Below are 27538 nucleotides of genomic sequence, written 5' to 3' on the forward strand. Positions count from 1 at the left end.
AAACTTTACAGATACTTTGGAATTTGTCATCTGCCCGGACGTGACCGCTCGAGCCTGTGGATTTCTGAACCTACTAACACGCCAACCAAATGGAGGTATTTTGGATATAAAAAAAATCATCTTTATGGACAAAACATCCGAAGAGCAAAGGTAAGCGATTAATTTGATTGCTTTTCTGATTCGTGACCAATCTACTTGTCTGCTAGCTGTTTAATGTTTTGTCTGCTGAAAGAGATGTCCTTACATAAATGCTTGATATGCTTTCGCGGGAAAGGTTTTTTGAAATCTGACACGCCAGGTGGATTAACAACAAGCTAAACTGTGTTTTTCTATATTGCACTTGTGATTTCATGAAAATTAAATATTTTTAGTAATTTAATTTGAGTTTTGGCGCTCTGCAATTCAGCGGATGTTGACAAATGATCCCGCTAACGGGATGGGTGCATCAAGAAGTTAAGAACATTCTTATTTACAATGACAGCCTAGGAACAGTGGGTTAACTGCCTTGTTCTGGGGCAGAACAGATTTTTACCTTGTCAGCTCGGGGATTCGATCTAGCAACCATTCAGTTACTGGCCCAATGCTCTCACCACTACGCTACCTGCCACCCCAAAATTATACAAATAATTTGATTTAGAAATATATTTCAAAAAGAGGTTACAAAATCACTATACATTGAAATCAAGCCTAAACAACAATGTAAATCTCAATTAAACAATTAGCCTTCAATTTGAACATTCTCTTTTTGAACTGTCAGCATAGTTTGCCTGAAAATTGAATCCAACTACTAAATACGCTGACATGAGCTATTGCTTAAATGTGATTCATAATGATTCTGATCCCAATTAGATAATTTAATTGAAAAGTTACATCCAAGTTTTAAAATACTTTGAGTCAATGGTGAGTAGTTACAACCACTTGGACCATGAATTAGATCACTAACGTTGGTGTAAAGATTAATTTTATTAAAAAGATCCCGCCATTTACATTGAAAATGAAATAAAACCCCAAATCATTTAGCTAAAAAAAAAACTGACAAACTAGAGTAAAACGCACAGAATGCAAAAAAAATATTTTAAAGAATACTGTAAAACGAGCTATTGAAATGTACATGACGGAAAAAGGAGTTTAGGAATCCTTTGTACATACAGATGAAATAATGCCAAAGCCAGAGGATGAAAAGCAAGGGATAAATAAAAAAAATGACAGGAGAAAGAAATCAAATACATAGACAAGGGCGTAAAATGGCTTCAAGCCCCGAGGCAAACGGGGACAGCGGAACAGGAGAGGGCAGGGAGCGGTCTCACCCCCATGGTCAGTCGGCATCAGGAGTGGGGCTTTTCCTCTGGCTCGGAGACCTGGATCGACTGAAACAAGGGATGAAGACCGTTAGCAGTTTCAGTGGAGCACGACCTTCGAAACAAAGCAAGAACATTAGCATAGCTATTCCTTCAGCATAGTGCACCAGGCAGTATGGAGAGCACTCAAACCACTAATCCTAATTTAATATATCATTGTGTTTAGATAGAGGGGACAAAAATGGTAGAAACTGATAGCTGAACGAGCATCTGGAAATCCCAATTACAACACAATAGCGAGTAATCTGGGATAAAAACTGGAGACTACATCGGTGGTACAGAAGATGGGAAAACCAGTTCAGACAGGTGATCCATTTTGACCAGTTGAATTTAACGGTCTTCAGTACCACATGCATGAATAAAAAAGTATTACGTCAGTGCCACATGACAGAAAAAAATGTGTAGGGGTGTGAAGATTGAAGTTCAATACCTGTCCCTCTTGGTGGTGGCTGAGCGGGACTTGGACCGGGAGCGAGATCTGGAGACGCTGCGCGCCCTGGGGCGGGACACGGACCGGGAGCGGGAGCGAGATCGGGAGCGACTGCAGAGGAAACAGCATGGTGGTCAGTAGGCAAGGAGGGGACTAAAATCCTCAATGCAATACTGGTTATTTTTGTACTGGCACCCAATTTCATTCCACTTCAAGCAATAGCTAGGTTTCTATCAATTTGTCAGATTTACACAAATACACTGCTCAAAAAAATAAAAGGGAACACTAAAATATCATCCTAGATCTGAATGAATGAAATATTCTTATTAAATACTTTTTTCTTTACATAGTTGAATGTGCTGACAACAAAATCACACAAATTATATATGGAAATCAAATTTATCAACCATGGAGGTCTGGATTTGGAGTCACACTCAAAATGAAAGTGGAAAACTACAGTACAGGCTGATCCAACGTTGATGTAATGTCCTTAAAACAAGTCAAAATGAGGCTCAGTAGTGTGTGTGGCCTCCACGTGCCTGTATGACCTCCCTACAACGCCTGGGCATGCTCCTGATGAGGTAGCGGATGGTCTCCTGAGGGATCTCCTCCCAGACCTGGACTAAAGCATTCGCCAACTCCTGGACAGTCTGTGATGCAGAGACATGATGTCCCAGATGTGCTCAATTGGATTCAGGTCTGGGGAACGGGCGGGCCAGTCCATAGCATCAATGCCTTCCTTTTGCAGGAACTGCTGACACACTCCAGCCACATGAGGTCTAGCATGGTCTTGCATTAGGAGGAACCCAGGGCCAACCGCACCAGCATATGGTCTCACAAGGGGTCTGAGGATCTCATCTCGGTACCTAATGGCAGTCAGGCTACCTCTGGCGAGCACATGGAGGGCTGTGCGGCCCCCCAAAGAAATGCCACCCCACACCATGACTGACCCACCGCCAAACCGGTCATGCTGGAGGATGTTGCAGGCAGCAGAACGTTCTCCACAGCGTCTCCAGACTGTCACGTCTGTCACATGTGCTCAGTGTGAACCTGCTTTCATCTGTGAAGAGCACAGGGTGCCAGTGGCAAATTTGCCAATCTTGGGGTTCTCTGGCAAATTCCAAACGTCTTGCACCGTGTTGGGCTGTAAGCACAACCCCCACCTGTGGACGTCGGGCCCTCATACCACCCTCATGGAGTCTATTTCTGACCGTTTGACCAGACACTTGCACATTTGTGGCCTGCTGAAGGTCATTTTGCAGGGCTCTGGCAGTGCTCCTCCTGCTCCTCTTTGCACAAAGGCGGAGGTAGCGGTCCTGCTGCTGGGTTGCCGCCCTCCTACGGCCTCCTCCACGTCTCCTGATGTACTGGCCTGTCTCCTGGTAGCGCCTCCATGCTCTGGACACTACGCTGACAGACACAGCAAACCTTCTTGCCACAGCTCGCATTGATGTGCCATCATAGATGAGCTGCACTACCTGAGCCACTTGTGTGGGTTGTAGACTCCGTCTCATGCTACCACTAGAGTGAAAGCACCGCCAGCATTCAAAAGTGACCAAAACATCAGCCAGGAAGCATAGGAAATGAGAAGTGGTCTGTGGTCACCACCTGCAGAACCACTCCTTTACATTTACATTTAAGTCATTTAGCAGACGCTCTTATCCAGAGCGACTTACAAATTGGTGCTTTCACTTATGCCTTTATTGGGGGTGTCTTGCTAATTGCCTATAATTTCCACCTGTTGTCTATTCCATTTGCACAACAGCATGTGAAATGTATTGTCAATCAGTGTTGCTTCCTAAGTGGACAGTTTGATTTCACAGAAGTGTGATTGACTTGGAGTTACATTGTGTTTTTTAAGTGTTCCCTTTATTTTTTTGAGCAGTGTATAATATTGGCATTTTACCAACAGAGGTGTTGTCATCAAACTGGCTTCTTGTGAATAAAAGGTTGTGTGTAATGACAGTGCTTTTTTTAGTGCACTGTCAACTTTCATTTATTGGAAAAAAAATTACATCCATCCCATTTTTATTTACTTTGTCAATGGTTTTTGCACAAAAAGTCTGCGATAAACAAATGCACACTTGTCTTGACATGCACTCTAGCAAACAGTTTACAGACACAGTGCAGAGGGTAGGCTACATGAGATTATGGATAAGAGCAAGATCATTTGTAGTTTTCAATTGGCAGCCAAACAAAGATGACCCATCTATTGGAAAGGAGCATCAAGCTTATCACGATGCACTTTCATCCACCTTGTGAAGTTAATCACAATTTATTAAAACTGTAGCCTAATATAGTGTGCACACTTTTTAAAGTTTAATTGAGGACCACACCACACTACCGCAACATTGTTATTCTATCATTCTATCAACAATGGCTAAGAGGGCGCCTTGAGCTTCGATAAAACATTTCAGGATTCTTCGTTTTTTTCTAGTGTTGCTCAAATTTCCTTAAGTTTGTTTCGTGCATTACTACACACACACAGGTAGAACTTTTGGAATACGAATCACTGGGTACTCACTGTCCACCTGACCTCAAAGAAATCCCTGAGACAACAGAACGATAGACTAGCTTCTTCGGCGAGGAGCTGAGGTGCTTGGGAGTCCTACCAGAGAGTAGGCAGAAAAGACACCTAACGGCGGGGCAGACGTGGCGGGGTCTTAATCTCACTAAGATGCTGGGCAACCAGTCTTCCATTACAGATTAATTGACAACAGCTCAGCGTTCAACGCCATAATGCCCTCAAAGCTAATCACTAAGCTAAGGATCCTGGGACTAAACACCTCCCTCTGCAACTGGATCCTGGACTTCCTGACGGGCCGCCCCCAGGTGGTGAGGGTAGGTAGCAACATCTGCCACGCTGATCCACAACACTAGAGCCCCTCAGGGGTGCATGCTCAGTCCTCTCCTGTACTCCCTGTTCACCCACGACTGCATGACCAAGCACAACACCATAATTAAGTTTGCAGACGACAACAGTGGTAGGCCTGATCACCGACAATGCCAAGAACCTACAGGGAGGTCTGAGACCTGGCCGGGTGGTGCCAGAATAACAACCTATCCCTCAATGTAATCAAGACAAAGGAGATGATTGTGGACTACAGGAAAAAGAACACCGAGCACGCCCCCATTCTCATCGACGGGCTGTAGTGGAGCAGGTTGAAAGCGTCAAGTTCCTTGGTATCCACATCACCAACAAACTAACATGGTCCAAACACACCAAGACAGTCATGAAGAGGGTACGGTAAAACCTATTCCCCCTCAGGAGACTGAAAAGATTTGGCATGGGTCTTCAGATCCTCAAAAGGTTCTACAGCCGCACCATTGAGAGCATCCTGACTGATTGAGTCACTGCATTACCTCAATTAGCCCGTCTAACCGGTGCCCCTCCACAGACTGTACCGGTACCACCTGTATAAAGCCTTTCATGGTTTACTTAACTGTTGGTTAGGGCTTGTAAGTAAGTATTTCACTAAGGTCTACCTACACTGTTGTATTCGGCGCACGTGACAAATAAACGTTGATTTGATTATAATACTCACCAATTTTCAATCATTAATGACCAAACTTTCCAAACCCAGAGCAAGGATCTCCTTCCAGTGGGACATCAGATCCTGCAACACTTTTTTTTCTGAGGCTTTGCTTTCCTCCGACAGATGATATACAACCAGCATGTTTTACAGTTTTGAGCAGATAGGAAGCAGGCTCTCTAGCAAGAGCGGTGGGCTCTGCTTTATGACCAACAACATGGTGTGTCGGTGGGAACTTGAGTTTATGCTCTGCCGACTTGGAATACTTGGTCATAAAATGTTGGCCTTTTTATCGTCGAGAGAGTTCACCAGGATTAAATCGCCATAGGTGTGTACATCTCGCCCCAAGCAGACACCAAAAAGGCTCTGAAAGGTCTTCATTGGACCCTGAACAAACTGGAGAATGCATTCCCGGAGGCAGAGTACACTGTTGCAGGGGACTTTAATGAAAGTAATTTGAGAACCGTGCTCCCAAATTATTACCAACATCTACTGTCTAACTCACGGAAATTCTACTCTTGACCATTGCTACACACTTTTGACACAGGTATAAGGCCCTCTTCCGTCCTTCCGGAAAATCCAACCATGACCCCATCTTGCTTCTCCCCGCTTACAAAGATTCTAGAGGGAAGTTCCGGTGATCAGGTTGGTACAGTGTTGGTCCGACCAATCAGAATTCACGCTCCAAGACTGTTTTGATTACGTGGACTGGAATATGTTCCGGGTTGCCTCTGGAGATGTCAACAAATATGCAGACTCCGCCACCAGATCCATAAAAAAAAAAAATGCTTAGTTAATGCTTACCTATAGGATCTTTCAAAACGTACCTGAATCGAAAACCATTGATAGCCAAAAAAACAAAAACAATGTATTGATACCCTTGTAGGGAAACAGATGCTGCTTATAAACAGGACAATAATTGACTTACGCAGATTGAGCATGGCGAAACAAGAAGAGACAAAGTTGAAAACGTGAGCTACATACTCAGTCTCTCCTGAGGACATAAGTCTTTCAAAACATGTTAACCTTAGCAAGGCTGCCAGCCCAGAAGGCATCTCCAGTCGTGCCCTCAGCATGTCGTGCCCTCAGCATGTGTAAATGGCTGTTATGTTCTGACATTTTCAATCTCCCCCTACCTCAGGCCTCTATACTAGAGGTCGACCGATTAATCAGGGCTGATTTCAAGTTTTCATAACAAAAATCGGTAATAGGCATTTTTTGGATTCCAATTACATTGCACTCCACGAGGAGACTGCGTGGCAGGCTGACCACCTGTTACGCAAGTGCAGTAAGAAGCCAAGGTAAGTTGCAAGCTAGCATTAAACTTCTCAAAAAAAAATATAGACATCATATTCACTAGTTAAACTAGTAATATCAACCATGTGTAGTTATCTAGCTTGTCCTGCGTTGCATTGGGGCGGCAGTGTAGCCTAGTGGTTAGAGCGTTGGACAAGTAACCGAAAGGTTGCAAGTTCAAATCCCTGAGCTGACATGGTACAAATCTGTCATTCTGCCCTTGAACAAGGCAGTTATAACCCACTGTTCCTAGGCGGTCATTGAAAATAAGAATTTGTTCTTAACTGACTAGCCTAGTTAAATAAAAGTAAAATAAAATATAATCAATGCGGTGCATGTTAATTTATTGAATCACAGCCTACTTCGCCAAAAAAGCGCATTCGCAAAAAAAGCACATGCATTTCTTAAAATCAATACACAAGCATATTTTTATTACCTGCATATTGAGTTACATTCATGTTAGCAGGCAATATTATTTTAACTAGGGAAATTGTGCCACTTCTCTTGTTCTGTGCAAGCAGAGTCAGGGTATATGCAGCAGTTTGGGCCTCCTGACTCATTGCAAACTGTAACAAAGACCGTAATGAATTTGCCAGAATTTTACATAATTATTACATAACGTTGAAGGTTGTGCAATGTAACAGCAATATTTAGACTTAGGGATACCACCAGTTCGATAAAATACGGAACGGTTCCGTATTTTACTGAAAGAATAAACATTGTTTTCTAAATGTTTTCCGGATTTGACCATATTAAGCCTATGATTTGATAGAGCAGTCTGAGCGGTGGTAGGTAGCAGCAGGCTCGTAAGCATTCGTTCAAACAGCACTTTCCTGCGTTTGCCAGCAGCTCTTCGCTGTGCTTCAAGCATTGCGCTGTTTATGACCTCTTGCCCATCAACTCTCGAGATTAGGCTGGCAATACTATAGTGCCTATAAGAACATCCAATAGTCAAAGGTATATGAAATACAAATGGTATAGAGAGAAATAGTCCTATAACTACAACCTAAAACTTCTTAACTGGGAATATAGAAGACTCATGTTAAAAGGAACCACCAGCTTTCATATGTTCTCATGTTCTGAGCAAGGAACATAAACGTTAGCTTTATGTAGGTAGCACATATTGCACTTTTACTTTTCACCAACACAGTTTTTGCATTATTTAAACCAAACATAATTCATTATTTATTTGAGACTAAATTGATTTTATTAATGTATTATATTAAGTTAAAATAAGTGTTCATTGTTCATTCAGTATTGTTGTAATTGTCATTACAAAATACATCTATTTTTTATATAACTTTTTTTTATATCAATTTAAAAATATATATTTTGAAACAATTTTTTTTAAATTAAACTTTAAACGGCCGATTAATCGGTATCTGCTTTTTATGGTCCTCCAGTAAACCGGTATCTGCATTGAAAAATCATAAATCGGTCTACCTCTACACCCACCTGCTTCAAGATGTCCACTATCATACATGTGCACAAGAGAAGGAAAGTGAACCAACTGAATGACTACCGACCAGTAGCATGCACTTCCACCATCAGTGCTTCGAGAGGCTAGTCAAAGACCATATCGCTTCCTCCCTCCTCGACCCTTTCCAATTTGCCTACCGCCCTGACAGTTCCACAGACGGCGCCATTGCCCTGCACACTGCCCTTACCCACTTGGACAAAATAAATGCATGATAAAACGATGTTCATTGACTACAGCTCGGTCTTCAATACCATAGTGCCCTATAATGGGGCGGCAGGTAGCCTAGTGATTAGAGCATTGGACTAGAAACCGAAAGGTTGCAACTCTGTCATTCTGCCCCTGAGCAAGGCAGTTAACCTCTTGCCTCTACTTGGGACGCTTGCGTCCCAACTAGAGCTCTGGAAATGCAAATGCGCTACGCTAAATGCTAATAGTATTAGTTAAAACTCAAAAGTTCATTAAAATACACATGCAGGGTATCAAATTAAAGCTACACTCGTTGTGAATCCAGGCAACAAGTCCGATTTTTAAAATGCTTTTCGGCGACAGCATGAGAAGCTATTATCTGATAGCATGCACCAATACACTACAACAGAAAAGCACAGCAGGGGACGTAAACAAAATAATTAGCATTTCGGCGTTACACAAACCGCACAATAAAATAGAAAACAGTCATTACCTTTCACCATCTTCTTTGTTGGCACTCCTAGATGTCCCATAAACACTATTGGGTCTTTATTTCGATTAAATCGGGCCATATAAAGCCAAGATATCGTTATATGTAGACTGTGTGATAAACGAAAAAAACAGCGATTTCACAACGTAACGTCATTTTTTAAAATTCAAAAAGTAGACGATAAACTTTCACAAAACACTTCGAAATACGTTTGTAATGCTACTTTAGGTATTAGTAAACGTTAATAAGCGATAAAAATCATCCGTAGGCGATGTAAATATCATTAGCTGTCGTCTTGGAAAAAATTTCAGGAGAGAGCTCTTCCGGAATGATCTGGGCGGAGACCGGAGATAAGCGGTGCCCCTGTTTCGGTTCAACCAAGAATCAAAGATGATTCAATTCACAAGACTCTAGACAACATGGGGATGCTGTGGGAGTTGAATGCTCGGTCTTATCTAATTCGGCTCACTGTTAACAATTGCTGGAAGTGGCGCAAGGATATTTATTTCCATTTTCTGTGATCAGGTTTTCCTGCGCTTTCCGATGTAACGCACGTTATGTAATAGCCACAGTCGTGATTTAACCAGTTTTAAAAACGTCCGAGGGTTTCCTATCCACACATTCTAACCATATGAACGTACTATATTCCTGGCATGAGTAGCAGGGCGCTGAAATGTTGCGCGATTTTTAACAAAATGTTCAAAAAAGTAGAGGGTCGACTGAAGAGGTTAACACTGTTCCTAGGCCGTCATTGAAAATAAGAATTTGTTCTTAACTGACTTCCCTAGTTTAAAAAAGTAAATAAAAATAAGCTCATTACAAAGCTCAGAACCCTGGGTCTGAACTCCTCCCTTTGCCACTGAGTCCTGACCTTAACGGGCCACCCCCGGCCTGTCCCCGAGGACCCTCAGAGATCATACTGTTGGACTGCATCACAGCCTGGTACAGCAACTCCACCGCTGTGGACCGCAAGGCTCTTCAGAGGGTGATACGTGCAGCCGAACGCACCATTGGGTGCTCTACAGGACACCAGGTGCCACAGGAAGATCATCAGGGACACCAGCCCACGCCCTGTTCTCATCACTTCATCACCCAGATGCAGGCAGTACAGAAGCATGATGCTAAAAACCGAACCACTGGCCAATAGTTTCTACCCTCAGGCTGCTGAATAGCCACCCCTAGTCAGCTCTCCCGCCATGGACATTTCTCTCCTGCTCCACCTATGGTCATTCCACCCCACCAACAGCATTTACTCTGCCTCCACCCCAATGGACACATTCATTCATCACTGCCTCAGTTATTATTATGTATAATGTTATTTATATAGTTCATTTTATAACCATTTACATTATTTTATTTCACTAGTCCTGCATGTTGGAGCTCAAAGCCTAATATTTTCATTCTACCCTGCAATCACACCTGCAACTCTGTACGTGACCATAAGACAATCTGAAACAATTGCACAAGAAATTGTTTACGCCTCAATTCACTGCATAATCTAATCACCAACAACAACAAAATACCCACCCTCGTCTAGCGTATTTTGTTTTGCCGACATTTAACAATTTTAGTTTCCATCAGGGTTTTGTTTATCCAACAGGTACTTTACTAAAAAAAAAAGTTGAATGGAAACTTGGTTATTGGCATACATTCACCATATAGCAATTATCCGGTCTTCTAGTCAGATTGTAGATTAGGTCTACTTTAAACCGTGCCAAAGTCCTATATTATTCCCCCAAGGAATAGATTTCACCAGTAAGCTGCCTCTGCCATGACAGTACAGCCTTGGGTGCAATATAGGTTGGTTTTCAACATTGATGAAAACATTGATGAAAACCCCTTAAAGGGGGCAGTGGCGACACTACACAAAATGAAAGTCAATTTTTAAATCAGTCATTACCTTCAGTTGCATAATCTGTCTCAGTAAGAGCTGGACGATGGGCCTACCATGTTGAAAGACCACTTCATTACTGACTATCGTGTATGTGAGCCTTACCTTGCTGGTCGACTTCTGGACGACCTGCGCACTGGACTTCTGGACGACCTGCGCACTGGACTTCTGGACGACCTGCGCACTGGACTTCTGGACGACCTGCGCACTGGACTTCTGGACGACCTGCGCACTGGACTTCTGGACGACCTGCGCACTGGACTTCTGGACTTGGAACGTGCTGGGGACCCAGATCTACTGTGCAAAGACAATACCCTCAGCATCATCATGTCATTTATTCAAAGCTGCTCTATCCACTATAAGCAAACTAAGGGTTGGGTGCCTATGGTGCCTTTAATTAAACTCCTTGACTCCTCTACTTTGTGTTACAGCCTGAATTTAATATGGATTCAATTGCATCTCTGACCTACACACAATACCCCATGTCGAAGTGGAATCATGTTTTTATTATTAATAAAAAATAATAGTATTGAGTCAATAGGTATTCAACCCTGTTAATGGCAAGCCTAAACAGGTTCTGGATAAAGAAAATGTGGTTAACAATTCACATAATATATTGCATGGACTCACTGTGAAAAAATACACCCAATACACCCAATAATAGCCTAGAATTTCAAACAGATTCAACCACAAAGACCAAGGAGTTGTTCCAATGCCTCGCAAAGGGCACCTATTTGTAGATGGGTAAAAAAAAAAAAAAAAACAGACATTGGAGAAGTCCTTAATTACACTTTGGATGGTGTATCAATACACCCCGTCACAACAAAGATACACAATTGCCGGAAAGGAAGGAAACCGCTTAGGGATTTCACCATGAGGCCAAACAGTTGAGTTTTATGGCTGTGATGGGCAAAAACTGAGGATGGATCAACATTGTAGTTACTCCACAATACTATCCTAATGGACAGTGAAAAGGAAGCCTACACAAAATAAAAAATATTCCAAAACATGCATCATGTTAGCAATAAGGCACTAAAGTAAAACTTGTAAAAGACGTGGCAGAGAAACTAACTTAATTTCCTGAATACAAAGCGTCATCTTCAGGACGAATCCAACTCAACACATCACATCACAGAGTACCACTTCATATTTTCAAGCATAGTGGTGGCAGCATCATGTTATGGGTATGCTTATCATCGGCAAAGACTATTTGAGGACTATAAAAAGTGTGTAGTTGATTTGAAAATTCCCGAAGGGCATTCTTACCTGGTGACCTATTTTTAGAATTTTGTGTACAGAACCCTGATATAGGTAGGTAGTATTCTAGGCAATTGGAAAATAGGAATTGGGTGTAGAGCCACCTAGGCAACAGAAGGTCCGTAATGACACGATACCAACTTAAACTAGGTCCGTAATGACACGAGGTATCTGCAGTACCAACATAAACTAGGTCCATAATGACACGAGGTACCAGTGGCTACCACAAAGACACTACACTACCTATGTAAACTAACTGAAACAAGATGCAGGAAGGGGAGAATCAGATCTACGCACATCTAGGTCTGGTTATCCAACGAAGGAGGGAAGCCTAAATTGAGAGATGAATTCATTCTAAATAATAGCAAGGTGATTTATAAGTGATAATAAGGTGTCTGTTGCCTAAATGATCTGCTGGAATAACTATTGAGAATGGAGTCGTATTTAAATTACTGGATCATAGAAGAGACAGTTAGCCAAATGTAATGAATCCTAAATAATAGCAGAGATAATTGCGATAGAGTTATGCCCATCGAATTGTGTTTTTATTCTTATGGATTGACTGATGTAGGTTATACATTGTGACTTACATGTTACTTTTAAGTATTGGACATTTCATAAGTGTGAAGCCGAAAGAGAAGGGACAGTTGTAAAGTTTAGTTTTAAATCGTACGATAGCGGTAAGGCAGAACGTTGTTGGAAGAGAGGTTATATTTTTGTCCACTGGAGTTAGTCGCGCTCACTGGGCAATATTTGGCTGTAAGAGATTCAGGTCTGAATAGTTGAATCGTAAAAGTTGTGATAGTTTCTGGTTATTGATTCTTGGTTTGATTGTTTAGGTTATTGATTCTTGGTTTGATTGTTTAGGTTATTGATTCTTGGTTTGATTGTTTAGGTTATTGATTCTTGGTTTGATTACACCAGTGAAATTGAACAGAAAGTTAAGGTATTCTAACAATCTGTTTCCATTACTTGGAACAATGTCAGGTCAGTAAAGTGGATTGCTGGTTGAGTTAATTTTATTTTGCAGGGACAGTGCACATTAATCACAGTTGTGTGGGTCTAATGGCAGGGTATTCATATCAAGCATTTTGAGAGACTTGTTAGCAGACAGACTGAATGGGTTTTAATGTTACAAAGCAAGCTTGGGCTAAACTAGTCAAGTAGTAGGGGAATTTCATAGATTTAAAGTACAGTATTGTATCCAAGGGTAGCGCATGCTCAATTAAGTACATTGATGAAATTTAAAACTAATGGTTGGAGGTAGTACAATGAGAAGATGACACTATTATTAGGTTTTGTTTGCGTTTCTGAATTAATGCTTACCAAGTTTTTTTTTTCTGTCTTTCTTTTGATGAGATCGAGGCATATTTATACCAAATTGAAATGGCCTGGAAATGTTTTGTTTGTTTAGAACCTGGGGGTTGTCTTTGGGTTTGAGGAGATTTCCATTTTTCATAGTCTCCCACACACATATGGAATATTAGATTTAAAAAAAAAATTTACCCAAATTTTCATGGTATCCAATTGTTTCTACTATCTTGTCTCATCGCTACAACTCCCGTACGGGCTCGGGAGAGACGAAGGTTGAAAGTCATGTGTCCTCCGATACACAACCCAGCCAGCTGTACTGCTTCTTAACACAGCGCGCATCCAACCCGGAAGCCAGCCGCACCAATGTGTCGGAGGGTACACCGTGCACCTGGCAACCTTGGTTAGCGCACACTGCGCCCGGCCCGCCACAGGAGTCGCTAGTGCGTGATGAGACAAGGACATCCCTACCGACCAAGCCCTCCCTAACTCGGACGATGCTAGACCAATTGTGCGTCGCCCCACGGACCTCCCGGTCGCAGCCGGTTACGACAGAGCCTGGGCGCGAACCCAGGGACTCTGATGGCACAGCTGGCGCTGCAGTACAGCGCCCTTAACCACTGCGCCACCCGGGAGGCCTGAAGTTTTATTTTAAGAGGTTAAGCCCACCCGACACGCAGGCGTGCCATCTAGCCATCTGGAAATGCAAATGCGCTACGCTAAATGCTAATAGCACTCGTTAAAACTCAAACGTTCATTAAAACACACATGCAGGGTACTGAATTAAAGCTACACTCGTTGTGAATCTAGCCAACAAGTCAGATTTTTAAAATGCTTTTCGGCGAAAGCATGAGAAGCTATTATCTGATAGCATGCAACACCCCGAAATACCTGAAGGGGCCGTAAACAAAATAATTAGCATAGCCGGCGCTACACAAAACGCAGAAATAAAATATAAAACATTCATTACCTTTGACGAGCTTCTTTGTTGGCACTCCTAGATGTCCCATAAACATCACTATTGGGTATTTTTTTCAGATTAAATCGGTCCATATATACCCTAAATATCGATCTATGAAAAGTGTGTGATCCAGGAAAAAACACAGTTTTAAAACGCAACGTCATTTTTTTAAATTAAAAAAGTTGACGATAAACTTTCACAAAACACTTCGAAATACTTTTGTAATCCAACTTTAGGTATTAGTAAACGTTAATCTATCAAATTGATCACGGGGCGATGTGTATTCAATAGCTCCACGTCTTCAAATCATGGTCGAAAATCTCTTCCAAAACATCCTGTCGGAGACCGGAAGGAATGGGGTCTCTCTTACTCGTTTGACCAAGAAACAACACACAGGCAATTGACAAGACTGGCGACATTGTGTGGAAGCTGTATGACTTGCAATCTCAGCCCCATCTAATTTGCTGTCCCATAGACAATACATGCAACTGGCGCATTGATATATTTTCCAGTTTTCGGTGATCAGTTTTTCTTGCGCTTTTTGATGAAACACACGTTGTTATAGTCACAGCCGTGATTTAACCGGTTTTAGAAACGTCAGAGTGTTTTCTATCCACACATACTAATCATATGCATATACTATATTCCTGGCATGAGTAGCAGGACGCTGAAATGTTGCGCGATTTTTAACAGAATGTTCAAAAAAGTAAGGGGTAGGCTTAAGTGGTTTTAATTGGCAGAAAAGGGCGGGTAGGTAGAATGATTGGGGTTCATTGCCGTACGTTTATTGTTTGATAACACAGCTCCAGACGGATCAGTGACCAATGCCCTGGCTGGTTTAACCACATTGGCTCACAAATTAGCAGAGAACTCTGGGGCGGATAATTCTCTTACAAATTGGTTTGACAGTATGTTTGGGAAATGGGAAAATGTCATCACTGTTGTGGGCAACTTTCACCTGTATGAGTGTGTTGGTTATGTGTGGATGTTGTTGATTCCGTGTATGAGAGGTTTGATCACCAGGACTCTGGAGAGGTCAGTGACGCAACAGATGGTGAGGTACGGACCGATTCCGAGCTCCAGTCAGTGGGATGACGAATACAGGCCTGCAGGCCTAGGAGATGGCTCCGTTTCTTTTAACTACGAGGAGCCTATGTTGGATGAGACTATTTTTAATGTTTAAACTTTTTTTTATGAAGATTGGATTTTTAATACAAACAGGAAGCGTTATAATTGGATATAGGCCTTTAACAGTCATTGATGAATATCGAATATACATACATGTATTGGTTTGAAATATTCTTGGATACCATTTATGTCTCCATATAGTGTTTGATATATTAGTGTGTATTATTTAGTCATTAAGGGTGGATTGTTAGTGATTTAAATGTTGAAAGATAATGATGAAATAATTCCACTCAGAAACCTTATAACTGTATGAAATTGATTAGAATCATACAATTATAATATGTTCTTTTGCAGTTTTTGTCAGTAAAAAAAAATATATATATATATACATACACACACGAGTGTAGTTTTAGTCAGAATTAGGGTAAAACAATATATCTGTACAATATGTCTTTATAGTATCTTAAGACTGCCTGAGCAAAATTCGGTGCCGACCTAGCTGGAGATTTGGGAGAGGACAGGGAGTACTTCTCAAGGTCTCCCTAATCTTTGTCGGTTGGGTAGCAATACAGTATGTGCATAGGATACCTACTGTTTGTGTGTGAATTTAAGTGCGTAAAGAGCCAGTATAAAATGAATGGTTTTGTACAACGAACTAGCGCTCTCGTGAATAAACATTTTGACTATCATAGCTGAGCCTCAGTCTGTTTCATTCAACCAGAATCTTACAAATTCTGGGTTGCAGACTGAGTAGTTTAATTGAAGTAGTTTATGAACGTTGAGAACATAATTCTCATGACAAGTTTCTTCCACTTTGACAGAGTATTGTGTAGATCGTTGACAAAAAAGGACAATAAAATCTATTTTAATCCCACAACCTAGAAAAATCAAGGGGTGTGAACACTTCCTGAAGGCACTCTAGTTGGGATGATAGCTACTAACTAAGTCAGAAAAATACAATAAAAATATGTTCACCAATTTCTGCAGTAGATTAAGTCTTACCTGTTTTTGCACTTTGAGTATGATGGGGATTTATAACGCCTAGTGGAGGGAGATAAGGGAACTCAAAGCTATTAACAGCAATTAAGAGAACACTGATCTGAATCAGTCAGGTAGGTCTCTTCGAATTTCAGACAGGTTCGAGTTCGGCTAGAACAAGAACTGATCAAATAAAGAGACCAAGTCTTTCAAAAGATAGAGTCAACTTGCAGGGGTCCTTTTGTGACACAGAACCACTCACCGGTCGCGGCCGTTGCTTCGGCTGCGTGAGCGGTAACGCCTTCCCCTGGACCTTGACCGTGAGCGGGACCTGCGAGAGGATCATTGATCAAATATGTGCAGTAGAAAGGTGTAGCATTTAAAGACATGTATGACGCCTCCACAAAAAGTACATTCTCTTGGAGCCACCATGTTGTTGAATGTCATTCAACAAAAGTAACATTCCAATAACAGTGGGAAAGACCGCCTCTACAGTACCTGCTGCGGCGGCCACCACCCCTCTTGCTAAAGCGATAGCAGTCATATGCATAATGGCCATTCTCGCCACATTGGTAGCAGCGGTCGTTGGGGTCGAAGTGCCGGCGGCTGGGGCGGTCGTGGCGTGACTTGCGAGACATACCCGTTGACAACTCCACTCTTATGCGGGCACCACAGAGCACTCTGAAACATGACAATGGTTTAAGAATAGATGGCATTTTGGGGCATACAACTGAGACCAAGTGTCATAGATTGAGCCCTTTGAATCCAATCAATACGGTGCTGCTGCTGTAAGCAATTCAACCGCACGTGTACTCACTTGCCGTCCATGCCCTTTGTCGCATCCTCAGCATCTCTGGGATCTTCGTACTCGACAAAGGCAAAACCAGGTGGGTTCCTGGCCACCCAGACACTGCGCAAAGGTCCATAGTAGCTGAAAGCCCGTTCCAACTCCCCCTTGGCAGCACCGTTGCCTAGGTCACCTACATACACCTTGCAGTCAGTGTTGCGCGAGGAGCTTCGTGATGACGAGTAGGACATCTTAAAAGCTGAAACCAGATAAAGGAGTGGCAAACATACATTGAAGCACCATGCTTGGGGCGGCAGGGTAGCCTAGTGGTTAGAGCGTTGGACTAGTAACCGGAAGGTTGCAAGTTCAAACCCCTGAACTCGCAACCCCTGAGCTGACAAGGTACAAATCTGTCGTTCTGCCCCTGAACAGGCAGTTAACCCACTGTTCCCAGGCCGTCATTGAAAATAAGAATGTGTTCTTAACTGACTTGCCTGGTTAAATAAAGGTTAAAAAAAAAAAATTTAAAATGCAGTTCTCCAAAACTAGCATGGCCTTTTTAAGTGGGTAGGAAATAATCACTAACTCATAATTTTATGAAAATATTGAATTTATCCAGAAGCTCATGTTATGGGAACACCCTGTCAACAATGAAATAGTTTCAGCGCAAGCTACAAAGAGGCAAAATCAAGGTGAGCTAGCTACAACATTAGCTAACATTAAAAGGCAACCGCACTTGGCCTCTTATTAAATAAAAAAACACATTTGTGTGTGGCTGCAGACAGCCCGATGTCTTGATTTAGATTTGGCCAATTAAGAAATGTGGTGTGTTAGTTTGATGTGTGTGTTTGCAGGTGGCATGAGTTACTGGTGTGCAACCGTGGCTAAGTTGGTTTTTACTTTGAATCGACGGGGCTAGTCAGGGACCGTCAATAAATTACACAGTAAATTATTATATTTTCATGTTGCACACCTTTTAGTTCTCAAACACTTTCAATATTTGTATAAGAACTTCTGCAATTTATAGTTGGTTTGAAAGGCATTAAAATTTGGAGCTATTTGGAATGTTATCGTCCCATGTACACTAATTTACTGATGGCCCCTAACTAGCCCCAGAAGGATATGCAAAGTCAACCCAAATTTACCACAGGAATTACAAATCGGGCCACGTGCAAATGCTCCCGAGTGGATTAGCGGTCGAAGGCACTGCATCTCAGTGCTAGAGGCGTCACTTCAGACACCCTGGTTTGAATCCAGGCTGTGATTGGGAGTCCCATTGGGCGGCGCACAATTGGCCCAGCGTCGTCCGGGTTTGGCCGGTGTAGGCCGTCATTGTAAATAATAATTTGTTCTCAACTGACTTGTCTAGTTAAATAAAGGTCACACACACCAAATTGATCACTATTTGCGTGCTGCCAGCAGGTTTGAATCAAACCCAACCAGGGTTGCTATATCAGCAGCTTTCCCGCCAAATTAGGCTACTTTGAAAAGTATGTTGCGGGTGAAAATGTATTGCGGGTTTTTGAGCTACGACAAAAGTCCAGTGCGGCCATCATGGCATCGAATTATTATTTATTTTATCTGTGCCCTACTACTACTGACCATCAGGAAGTGAGGCAGGTGGTTGCTAAGAATGAGTGGTGCGGAGGGCTGTGTGTGTGTTGAGAAAGCACTGCAGCAGAGTCAAGTATTCGAGAACAGCAGCACAAGTTGCTTCCTGACCACCCACAGTCCTAGCAATCATTACTAGAGCCTACACAGCAGAGGAGATAAAATGAGAAATAATCATCCAACAGTTCCAGAGAGAGGATTTAATATTGTGCTTTCTCTCCGGGTATGCTATATAGTCGGGGACGGTCCAAACAGACTCAAGGACAGCCCTGGGACGATAGATCCAAAAAGCATACAACTAGGCCTACTGTACATAAAACACATTTTAAAAAAGCAATGAAGCTGATGCAACAGATCAGAATGTTTAGCTTAAAATGTTGATATCAACTATTATTTCTTCACATTACAAGCACAGCAATGCACACACAGGAGTAGTTTCAATGTTGCAGAGTTTAAAATATCCATTCAAATTTTTGAAAAAGGGGAGATCTACAGATGCAACAAGGGTTACTAAAATCACTACGATTGTGAATGCCGACTGCCTTCGCTCAGATTGCAAAGTGGGCGACGTGCGCCGGCCTTTCTCTCAGCTTGTGACCATTTGATCTGAAGAACCTGTGCCTCAATGACATCACCAGAACCAAGACTTTAGACGTTAATGTGAATTATCCTACATTATAATTGTAAAACATGACCGCTGTTTAGCCTGTATGTATGTAATTAAAAGTCTCAAGTTTGGTTACATTTCTGGCATATCCCTCATGTAAGCGTCACTGTGGACATGAGGCTGTAAGTAGCCAATAAAACCCAGGCTATACATGTAGTCTAATTGTGTACATTTATGCAAAATAGATTTAAGTATTATTCCAGTGTTGGTATTTTAGGGGAAATATTTTTAATGTCAATTGCTGGCTCAGTTGACATACCCATTTATCAATTTCAGTAGTAGGCTACCAGTAAACATTTTTTTTTTTTTATTTGGTACTGGTCATCTTCAGTTTGGGACGTTTTAAATTGCACTTTGGGACGATGGTGAAAAAAAGTTTGCCTCAATGTAGCACTAGCTAGCCAACATTGGCTAGAAAGTTGAAGCCAGGAGAGAGAGGAACAGATTAACTTCATTACTGGCTATACAATTGTCGTAGTAGTGACCGAATAATAGTATAATACAACTTGATGTACTGGACTCACGATGGAAAGGAAAGAGGGACGAGAGCCATCTAGCTCCAGAGGGATTATGACTGGGGAAAAATAAAAATCAAGCTGCCTACAGCCACATGAATGTAAAATGTTTTATTTAATAAAAGCAAACTGTTGGGGCTTTTCGATTTTTATACTCCAGTTTAAAAATCGATTTTAAAGCAATGTGCCTTGTTACACCATTTCACAATGTTTTCTTAACCATTCCCTATAATCATTCATATCGTTCAGATTAAATCATTTATGTGACGAACCAATATCAGAAAGGGCGAAATGCTGAGAACCAGGTAAATTAATTTGACCAGTTTTATTAGAATTGTCATTATGGAGACACATTATGGATAAATGTGGGAACTCCTCTCTAGCAGCGAAAAATGTTGGCCTAGTTCTCAGGCCTTGTGGGCGGACTTTGAGTAACTAGCTGGTCAGCCAGACATGTACTTTTTGATAACCACAACGTTAACTAACAACTGTAACTAATGTATTACAAGTAACAGTAATTAGTTACTACGGGTAAATGTGTAATTAAGTCGGGACCAATGCACACAATTAGCTCGCTTCCTAGCACCAGTGTGTGCCGTACAAAAAAGTGCGCGTACTGCGCTTGTTAGAAATGATAGGCCGCACATTGGTTTTATACGGCTTTGTTCACCAAATAAGGCTATACAAGTAGGATAAATATCACGATATAAAACAGACTGCTTTAAATTTATTCCAAGCATGTTTGATAACCAAAATTTTATTTAAAACAATTCGTCGAAAACGCAGCTTGGACCACCATATTCAATGGCTGCCATATTCACTTGATGCAGATAGCTATGCTAACACTAGCCGCCTCAACTCAGCGAGTGAATGAACACAGTTTCCCGGTTGGCCTCAGACGTCAGCTGAAAACACGAGTAAGAAAATGTGATTCTTTTTAAGAGTTTATACATTTAATTAATGTCGTCTTTATTTCCTTAGCATAGTTACAAATCAATCCGGGCACTCACCTTTTCCAGGTCCACCTTTCCCGTATTGACCTAGCTGTTAGCTCTTCACACAGAGCAGCAGCACGTTTTACAGATAACCCAGAGAAGGAAATACCGCCAGCCTTCCCTGGCCAACCGGAGAGCGCTTCTTCTTTCGGTTTCAAGGAGGAGGGATTTCCTCAATAGTAACATCCCATTGGTTCCTACAAACAATATACACGGTTTCCACTAGATGGTGCAGATACAATCTCAAAATTGGTGTAAAAATTAATGGTGAAAAAAATATAAATTGGAACGAGTGACGACTACTAGTCATGGTAAATACTACCGAAACGTCACAACATTAACGTTGGATGGACTATTCCACAAGTAAACAAAATTGACTATTAAAATAAACAGGTGGATGAATGAATGAAACATTTTACACAATTGGGTCTGGCTCCAGCCTAGCCATTGAACATGACTCGAGCTTGAGGTAGTCACCTCATACAAGTACTTGGGAGTATGGCTAGAAGGTGCACTGTCCTTCTCGCAGCACATATCAAAACTACAGGCTAAAATTAAATCTAGACTTGGTTTCCTCTATCGTAATCACTCCTCTTTCACCCAGCTGCCAAACTAATCCCGATTCAGATGACCATCCTACCCATGCTAGATTACGGAGACATAATTTATAGAACGGCAGGTATGCTCTCGAGCGCCTAGATGTTCTCTACCGTTTGGCCATCAGATTTGCCACCAATGCTCCTTATAGGACACATCACTGCACTCTATACTGGTCCGTAAAGTGGTCATCTCTGTATACCCGTTGCAAGACCCACTGGTTGATGCATATTTATAAAACCCTCTTAGGCCCCCTGTCTGAGATATCTACTACAGCCCTCATCCTCCACATACAACACCCGTTCTGCCAGTCACATTCTGTTAAAGTTCCCCAAAGCACACACATCTCTGGGTCGCGCATCTTTTCAGTTCGCTGCAGCTAACGACTGGGACGAGCTGCAACAAACACTCAAACTGGACAATTTTATCCAATCTCTTAATTCAAAGACTCAATCATGGACACTCTTACTGACAGTTGTAGCTGCTTTGCGTGATGTATTGTTGTTTCTACCTTTTTGCCCTTTGCGCTGTTGTCTGTGCCCAATAATGTTTGTACCATGTTGTTGCCATGTTCTGTTTCTACCATGCTATGTTGTTGTCTTAGGTCTCACTTTATGTAGTGTTGTCTCTCTTGTCGTGATGTGTGTTTTGTCCTACATTTATATTTTATGATTTATTTTTAATCCCAGCCCCCACACGAGGCCTTTTGCCGTTTGGAAGGCCACCATTGTAAATACGAAAGTTCTTAACTGACTTGCCTAGTTAAATAAAAAATTAAATAAAAATACTTATATTACATTCAGTGGCGACCCGTCATTCAGGGAAGGTGGGGCAGAGACCCAACAGTTTTGAGCCCAACATTTCTAGCACTTGCCTGTTTCGCATGTTATTTTGGCATTAATATGTGTCACATATCTGTTTGCAACAAATATATATATTTGAGTTAATAAAACCGCATACAAACATGGTCTCTTTTTTGTTTTCTTGACTAAGGCAGCTCCAAAAGCAGGTGTTACAACCTAGCTCAGTGCTTTCTGTGGTGGTTGTGTTGGGGCAAGCCAGCAGAAAATATGGAGCGTTGCGCCGTGATTGGCTCAGTGTTCTGTCACTCATGGGGACATTACTCACCTCCAAGTTTAATGGTAGACTTTGTAAATTCTATCCCCTTGGGTGCTGCAATAGAAGTGCCCGTCCAAGAAGGCTCAAGGTCATTGGCCACAGATCAAATGACGTCAAATCACATTATATGAACAGTAGCTTGGATTGGACTGATCATGTCAACATCATACTTTCAAAATCTTAACTAGCAGTAATCATCATGAATCAAGTCGACAATCTACTGGCAAATCCTTTTTAATCCTTATCATATGAAGATAAATAAGGAAGAGAAATTATAGATAAAACGTATTCGGTGCTCATCGGCCATTGGACATTAACATTACTCAGCAAGTTGGAAATCACAAATTCAACAATGAGTGGTTTGTAAGGAATCAGTGACAGTGGCTGTGTGGTCCCAAATCTGGGATTAAGGGTCTCTTTTCCAAATTTAAAATGATAAACATTCAACATTGTCCATGCTGTCAATGAAGCATGATTTTGCCGTGCTCAAAACAACTGTTAACTTGGAACTGTGAAAACTTGACTTCAGTGAGTTCAAGACAACTGGGAATTCCGGAAAAAACGAGCTCCGACTGGGAAATACATTTTGAAAGGAATTGTAAATTGGGAACTCGGGCCTTTTTCTAGAGCTACGACCTGAAGATCAATGACGTCATCATAAAATGACCTTGTTTTTTTCAGTTCCCAGTTGTCTTGAAAGCACTATACATCCAGCGAATGCCAGACTTTGATGACAAAATTTGCCCACAAAGGACCGCCATGCCACCTTCCTGTTCAAGTGAGCACAACACAAGGTGAGTCCAAAAATGTCTTGTATGCGGCTGCATAAATTATGTAATATGCCAGGGAGATATGTATACTGTAGCTAAGAAAGTAATACTAAGTGTATGTTGTGTAGTAAGCTGTTAGTAGCCATGTGCCTCACCCTAATAATTTGATCTGTTTACCCCTCTTCATTTCGCCTACTGTTCTGACTTGGTGGTGCACATATAGCCTATAACCTGTTTTAGAGAAATGTAATCATCAAATTTTGTAAGAGCTTTCATTGTCTGCTTATATGCCCCCCTTTATTTATCCTACGGTTCTGACTTGGTGTACAGGGAGAACACTGTAAGAACGGCCCATGTTCTGAATTCTGTCGCAGTACATTTAAAAAGTGCTAAACAAATAGTTATATTGACTACGTCCATCCTAGCTCATTCAATGTCTTAATCGAAATTATGGATTGCCTCTTATCCGCTTATCCGCTTGTTGTCCCCAGGTAAAAATATGTTGTTCTGCCCCTGAGCAAGTCAGTTAACCCACTGTTCCCCGAGCAAAGATATGGATGTCGATTAAGGCAGCCCCCGCACCTCTCTTATTCATATGGGTTGGGTTAAAAACAGAAAACACATTTCAGTTGAATACATTCAGTTGGACAACTGACTAGGTATCCCCCGTTTCCTTTCCCTTATGCCATAGTTTGTACATCTCAATTGTCATAAAAAAAAACACATTTGTTTAAGCAAGTCAGCCATATCAGCTATGTGTTTTAAAAGGCAGTAAATGAGGCTGAATGAACTGTTTCGCTGCCAGACAAGGCTCCATTGATAGCCAGGTGTAGCAGTGGTAAGATGTTGGGACTGCTGTTGGGACAGCTTTATGTAGGCCCTAACAGTTTGTGGGCACAGTTTGCCACTGTTATAGTGCAATTAATGTATTATTTAGTGTTGTATTGTGTTGTGTAGTGGCTTTGCTGGCATGCATCCCACTTTAATTTTTTTGCCCCACCAATATTTACATGCTAAAATCACCACTGATTACATTACACATAAGTCATTGGACGAATGCGTCTTCTGTGGGGGGGTGTTTTGTTAAGAGCCATGACACTTGGTCTGAACATGAACACGAATCGCTTGCGGTACAGTTTTAGAAGCATAAGGACCTTATCTTGCATATCAGTGAGAAAAATAAATAAAAATAAAGGTTAAATTGACACAAACCTTTATAGGTTTAGGGTTCCCAAAGCCATATTTCCATGTTACAGCACTTGTTTATGGAAAACAGTGTGGACGGTGTGGACCTATGTTCCTTCCAAAAATGTTGGTCACTGAGCTAATTTCAGGTCTGCTGAGCGCAAACTTGAACTTTGTGAAACTTTGTGAAATTTCGGTGCAACATCCAGATGCGTTTACTATGAACACTGAGGCTGTACCCACTTTAATGTACCATTTCAGACAGTGGTCAAGTAGGCTACTTTGGTTATTTGATCATAATGTAGGCCTACCAGAGTAGTCTACCATTTTTTAAAAACAAAGGAGAAAATGCATCCCATAACATTTTAACATGAAAATAGCTTTTCTATCATTCAGCCTACAGAAGCAACCAATGTGTCGTGTTCAATGTAGGCCTTACATTCCATGAGACTTTAGATAAAAACATGCAGGGCTTGATTATCTACTTGTCCTTCTGACAAGGAGGTGACTGAAAATGTTGTTGTGTTGTTGTGTTATTTGATGCAAGAAAACACTTTACAAAATAAAATGCACTATTATTCCCATACCATTATTACAGAGAATCAGACAAATTATGCTACCCTCTGCCTATTGGCTACATAGCTTATTCAAGCCTGTCTCAAAATGCAACACTGCCCCTTTAAGACAAAAAAAGCTCTTTACCCAACTAGCTTTTCAAAGATGCCTAGAAAGTTTTGTGCTCTTGTAGGAAGAAATCACGCCCCCATTGTTAACTATCAATGATCTATATCTGAAATAATAACTCACTAACTAGCAAAGGATATGAACAAATGTGCACACGTGGCTACATGCCACTCTCGCTTTGATCTCAACAAAACATCTACTCACGACCCTCATGCTGTAAATATAGTCCAGTTCAAAGTGAATGGCACAGATCCATATATGGCAATGGTATATTTGCATATACAGTTGAAGTCAGAAGTTTACATACACTTAGGTTGGAGTCATTAAAACTAGTTTTCAACCACTCCACAAATTTCTTGTTAACAAACTATAGTTTTGGCAAGTCGGTTAAGACACCTACTTTGTGCATGACACAAGTAACTTTTCCAAAAATTGTATACAGACAGATTATTTCACTTATAATTCACAGTATCACAATTCCAGTGGGTCAGAAGTTTACATACACTATGTTGATTGTGCCTTTAAAGAGCTTGGAATATTCCAGAAAATTATGTCATGGCTTTGGAAGCTTCTGATAAACTAATTGACATCATTTGAGTCAATTGGAGGTGTGCCTGTGGATGTATTTCAAGGCCTACCTTCAAACTCAGTGCCTCTTTGCTTGACATCATGGGAAAATCAAAAGAAATCTGCCAAGACCTCAGAAAAAAATTGTAGACCTCCAGAAGTCTGGTTCGTCCTTGGGAGCAATTTCCAAATGCCTGAAGGTACCATGTTCATCCGTACAAACAATAGTATGTAAGTATAAACACCATGGGACCACGCAGCCATCATACCGCTCAGGAAAGAGACGCATTCTGTCTCCTAGAGATGAACGTACTTTGGTGCGAAAAGTGCGAATCAATCCCAGAACAACAGCAAAGGACCTTGTGAAGATGCTGGAGGAAACAGGTACAAAAGTATCTATATCCACAGTAAAATGTGTCCTATATCGACATAACCTGAAAGGCCGCTCAGCAAGGAAGAAGCCACGGCTCCAAAACTGCCATAAAAAAGCCAGACTACGGTTTGCAACTGCACATGGGGACAAAGATCGTACTTTTTGGAGAAATGTCCTCTGGTCTGATGAAACAAAAATAGAACTGTTTAGCCATAATTACCATCGTTATGTTTGGAGGAAAAAGGGGGAGGCTTGCAGGCCGAAGAACACCATCCCAACCGTGAAGCACGGGGGTGGCAGCATCATGTTGTGGTGGTGCTTTGCTGCAGAAGGGACTGGAGCACTTCACAAAATAGATGACATCATGAGGAGGGAAAATTATGTGGACATATTGAAGCAACATCTCAAGACATCAGTCAGGAAGTTAAAGCTTGGTCGCAAATGGGTCTTCCAAATGGACAATGACCCCAAGCATACTTCCAAAGTTGTGGCAAAATGGCTTAACGACAACAAAGGCAAGGTATTGGAGTGGCCATTACAAAGCCCTGACCTCAATCCTATAGAAAATGTGTGGGCAGAACTGAAAAAGCGTGTGCGAGCAAGGAGACCTGACTCAGTTACACCAGCTCTGTCAGGAGGAATGGATTAAAAAGCTGAAATAAATAATTTCTGACATTATTTCTGACAAATATTATTGACATTTCAAATTCTTAAAATAAAGTGGTGATCCTAACTCACTTAAGACAGGGAATTTTTACTAGGATTAAATGTCAGGAATTGTGAAAAACTGAGTTTAAATGTATTTGGCTAAGGTGTATGTAAACTTCTGACTTCAACTGTAGACTTACTAGAGTTCTGATTGGTTAAGCCGCACAGGTAGAGTACAGTGTCGTGCATGTTAATGCAATAGAATCCTACTACAATACGTTCTGCCTACTATTCTTGCATAGTTGGTTTTGTTTCAGTATGTTACATTGATGGTTAATATTGTGTTTATTCTATCACAATTCCAACAGTAAAGGGAAACATTGATAGTGTTAACTAAGGGGGAAAACTAGAACTTTGAGTGAAGTTCAATCTTGTGCTTCTCTGTGTGCGCTTATATTTCCTTCGCATGGCAGTCCCGCGCACGCACGCAGTTTAGAGGGAAGATTGGTGTGGACTACCTGTGCTAATTAGCTATCTGATTCTCTGAACACCTGTGTGTAAAGAGAAGACAGACAACACAAACATGTTGTCACTGAAAAATACTGTCAGCTGCAACTGTGTTAAAAATAGATTAAAACAATGTACAGTAAGTGTGTATTTTGCATTTGGGAAATTATTTTGATGTGATATGAAAGTAGTTTATGTTTCTAGGACTATACCG

General features: G+C 41.4%; 1 protein-coding gene across 2 annotated transcripts; it reads right to left on the bottom strand.

The window, feature by feature from the left end:
- Nucleotides 1–944: 944 nt before the first annotated feature.
- Nucleotides 945–21003, bottom strand: LOC115136041 (serine/arginine-rich splicing factor 7-like). Of its 2 annotated transcripts, none has more exons than XM_029671389.2 (7): nucleotides 20890–21003; nucleotides 17117–17345; nucleotides 16798–16980; nucleotides 16562–16630; nucleotides 10770–10958; nucleotides 1789–1899; nucleotides 945–1367 (listed from the first exon to the last, which is right to left on the bottom strand). In XM_029671389.2, exons 2-7 carry the CDS (start codon nucleotides 17335–17337, stop codon nucleotides 1316–1318), a joined length of 825 nt encoding a protein of 274 aa, XP_029527249.1. In that variant the 5' UTR covers nucleotides 17338–17345; nucleotides 20890–21003; the 3' UTR covers nucleotides 945–1315. The 2 variants fall into 2 exon arrangements, with proteins under 2 accessions (XP_029527249.1, XP_029527248.1); XM_029671388.2 differs by having other exon boundaries at nucleotides 10770–10961.
- Between the last annotated feature and the right edge of the window lie 6535 nt (nucleotides 21004–27538).

This window comes from Oncorhynchus nerka, linkage group LG10 (assembly GCF_034236695.1).
Source record: "Oncorhynchus nerka isolate Pitt River linkage group LG10, Oner_Uvic_2.0, whole genome shotgun sequence".
Lineage (NCBI taxonomy): Eukaryota > Metazoa > Chordata > Actinopteri > Salmoniformes > Salmonidae > Oncorhynchus > Oncorhynchus nerka.